Source organism: Teleopsis dalmanni, chromosome 1, assembly GCF_002237135.1.
Source record: "Teleopsis dalmanni isolate 2A chromosome 1, ASM223713v2, whole genome shotgun sequence".
In the NCBI taxonomy this organism is placed as follows: Eukaryota; Metazoa; Arthropoda; class Insecta; order Diptera; family Diopsidae; genus Teleopsis; species Teleopsis dalmanni.
The window spans coordinates 165,731,130-165,735,042 of record NC_051846.1 but is presented as its reverse complement, the minus strand read 5'-3'; the positions used below and the strand labels follow the sequence as shown (position 1 = coordinate 165,735,042).

At 29.1% G+C, this 3,913-nt stretch overlaps 1 protein-coding gene across 1 annotated transcript; it reads left to right on the top strand.

The window, feature by feature from the left end:
- The first annotated feature begins 335 nt into the window (after positions 1-335).
- Positions 336-2,225, top strand: LOC119666649 (protein regulator of cytokinesis 1-like). Its single transcript, XM_038075930.1, has one exon. It carries the CDS (start codon positions 336-338, stop codon positions 2,223-2,225), a length of 1,890 nt encoding a protein of 629 aa, XP_037931858.1.
- The last annotated feature ends 1,688 nt before the right edge of the window (positions 2,226-3,913 follow it).

The window sequence follows — 3,913 nt, the reverse complement described above, 5'->3', positions numbered from 1 at the left end:
TGAACTTAATATAGATTCTATATTATAATAATAAAGTATAATTATAATTATATATTGTATATAATAATATATATTACACTTAAGATTCTTGTTAGAATATATATATATATTACATTACAAATGTATAAAAACAACAACCCTGTTTTTATTTTTGACTAAGTAACCACAACAATAACTTTTATCAAAGCTTTAAGTGTCATCGCTAATTTAGCATATTTTATTCTGATTGTTCCATAATTATACTTGAAAGTGTCATTTGTAAAGAACTAAAGCAACGTGAAGAAGTATTTAATTGAAGTAAATTCTTTTTGAATATCTTGAAACAAAAATAGAAAATGGCGGAACTTATCGAAGTTGAAAAGCTTTTGCTTAAGATCGAAATGACATCAAAAATAAATGTCAAAAAATTATTGAATATATGGATTGAAATCTTTCCACTTGAGGTTTGTAAGGAACATTTACGTAAATTGGTAAAGCACGCAGAGTCATTTTATACAGAATTGGTTTCTGAATCTGAAGAAAAGAAAGTCTTTATTGAAAAAGAGATAAATGATTTAAAAGATGAAGCTAAAAATTTACATCGCTTGCTCAATATAGAGGCAGAATTACCATGCACCGATCCAGATATTCCATTATTAATGCAACAATCTGATTTGGATAAAAGTTTACAGGACTTGCGTGAGTCTTTGCGTCAGAAGCGTGAAGACATTCGTGAGTTGTTGCTACAACAAAAGTCACTTTGCGAAGAACTTGGTGTAGAATCCCAACCATTGCTGGAAGATCCATTACCAACGGAAAATGAAATAAATGATTTTCGCAAGCATTTAAATGAATTAGATACTATTCGCATGAGTCGCTTAAATGATGTATCTAACTTACGTAAAGAAATAAAAGATTATTTACAAATACTGCAATTGGAAGTTAATACCGACAATGAAAATAAACTTTTAAATCATCATCAAATAAAACTTGATGAAGAGACATTTAATGGATTGCAATATATGCATAAACGTTACGGTGCGAAGGTGCAAGAGGTACGTGAGGGTATAGATAACATGCGACAGAGCTTAGAAAAATTATGGAATCTCTTAAATATAACTACGAACACACGTAATAAATTTATACACTTAAATGACTACACACAAGTTGCATTTGATATTTACTACAAGGAAATACAGAGATGCGAAGCGCTCAAACGTCAAAACATCAAATTTTATATACAACAATTACGTGAGCAAATAACGCAATGGTGGGACAAAACGCTTAAGTCGGAAGTAGAACGAAATCGTTTCTCTAACTTTAACAATAATTACTATACAGATGATTTACTGGTCTTGCACGAACTGGAACTCGATGATCTACAAACATACTATGAAACTAATCAAGAGATTTTTGAACTATTCGAAAGTCGAAAGATACTTTGGGAACGTATGATGGCATTAGAGAATAAAGCTACAGAACCGGGTCGTTATAATAACCGTGGTGGACAACTTTTGAAAGAAGAAAAGGAGCGAAAAACTATTACGACCAAATTACCAATTATTGAACGAAAAATTACAGAATTGGTTAAAATATACAAAGTACGGGAGCATAAACCATTTACTGTTTATGGTGAAAATATTGTAGATTATATGAGTAATGAATGGGCTCAGAAACGTCAAGCAAAGGAACAACGTACAAATATTCGAAAGAATATGCAAGTAAAATCGCAAACACGTGCAATATCTAGTAAGAGCAACTCAGTAATATCCACGTTGAACTCACCTTTAATAACAAATTCAGCAAGGAAAGTATCTTCATCGCTTAAGCGTAAACTGCCAACAATAAATAACAACGGACCAACTGTTAAGCGTTGTTTAATGGAATCTTTGAATAGTCTAAATATTTGCAAACGTCGTCCATCAATTGGTGTGTCTTCAAGAAAAATGTTAGGGGTTAATAATCTGACACACTTCAATGGTTCGAATAAAAAACACAGTACTTTGAAGAAATCTCCGAAAACATCATCAATAGCAATAAGCAAAGGCACAGTTATATTCACTGATCAGGCAAATGGTAATTTTGAGAAGAACAATAAGTCAACAGATCACTCCTTTATGTTTAACACTAGCTCCGGACCAGTTATATCGGAAGCTATTGGTAAGACGCAGCCAACCGAATCGGAGAGACTACTGACGTTACCTAATCCACGTAATTTGACATACTTTCTTCACACAAAACCTTGATATAAATTAATTTCGATATAAGTTAAAATTATTTTGTTATTATTTTTATTTTACATTGATTGCTTCAAAATTTATTTTAATATTTAAATTAATTTAAACATTGTAAACATCAATATTTTATTTTAAAATCTAACTATTGTATTCAGGGATCAGTTAAATTAATTAAATTAACTCAATTATTGAGTCAACTGAAATGATTTAATATGAAAAAAAGACATTTTGAAATTTGATTTAAAAAGTATCTTTAGTAGAAGAGTAGAAATTAATGTATTCAAATTTTAATTATAATTACAATTATTTTATTGTAAGTATGTTAATGGTTTATGGGTTAGGCTTTTATGCGCTGCGATTAGCTTGATCTATTGTGCATCCTACCCTTATTGCAACTATAAATTAGCTATTTTTTTGATATTCATAGCTTTGTATACCTACACAATTTTTTAATAATTAATATTACAAATATTCCTTTATGATTACCGCTCAGTAATCTAATATATAATGAAGAGATAGATCAACAATTTCAAGCATATTGTAAAATATACATAAGATCATGAATTGTTGGACACTGCAGTATATTATCTATTGTACCTACACCTATTTTGAATGGATTTCTTATTTCTTTCTTTTAATCAATACTTCGACTATAATGTTCTATTAAATGGATCAACCAAATTTTATTTTTCTTTTGTACATATGAGTACACAGTGATATTATTATTGTTAACATCAAATATGCTACTGTGGATTATATGAGAATGAGTAATGAACTCTCTCATGTTTTTTGAATGCAGTCTTTATTGCATTTTCAAGTATTACATATGTAAATCTGCACAGATATAAACAATTCGTTGATGAAGTTTCGATTTTAAAACAATAAATTTATCAAATCAAAACATCATAGTCCAATTATATCTATATATTAACTTTCATCACTCATTATCTAAAAATGGCTGTTTGTGATATTGTTGTGGTATGATTTAATATCGTGAACTACCGCAGTATCGTACAGCATCTATTTGTGTTATACCTTTAAATCTATAAGATATGCTATTAAAATTCAAGACTCGCAATGATATCAGAAAAGTTGCCAGATATATATGATCTCAAAATTTTTCTATATACATTTATTTGAATCTAAATAATATTTTGTCTGTAACTGCTACACAAAACTATGGGTTTTGTGGGGAATTTAACAATAAATTCTTTTAGTTAAATTTCTTTTAAAGAACTGAATTGTCATATGCCAAAATATAAACAGAGAAGCCATATTTAAAGCAGTCATCTTTAGATGAAGGTTTTTATAATAAAGAAATTTTATAATGACTTTTGCAAAAATAAACTTATAACAAAATAATTACATTTTTGTGTCATTAAATTTTATTGTAATGTTTTAAATTTGCTTATTTATATAACAAGATAAAAATTTACAATGTTTTGCAAAAATAATTAATTTAGCACGCGCATTTACTGTAAAGGTGGCAACATAACACACCACTGCGTATGTGCAACATTTATTGTGCACATTTAATCCAAACGAAAAGAGACGTACGCGACTTAAAGATAATCCGAACCGGTTAAAAAGAACTGATACTAACGCTTTCCGACTGTTTTGATAGCTCTAAGCAAGTAAATACAATGGAGAGAGGGCATATCAAGCTATGGTTTGTTAGTTTGAAAATTATAAGTGTG

Excerpts from the sequence above, each read along its gene's own strand:
- LOC119666649 (XM_038075930.1), top strand. The coding sequence starts at position 336 with ATGGCGGAACTTATCGAAGTTGAAAAGCTTTTGCTTAAGATCGAAATG.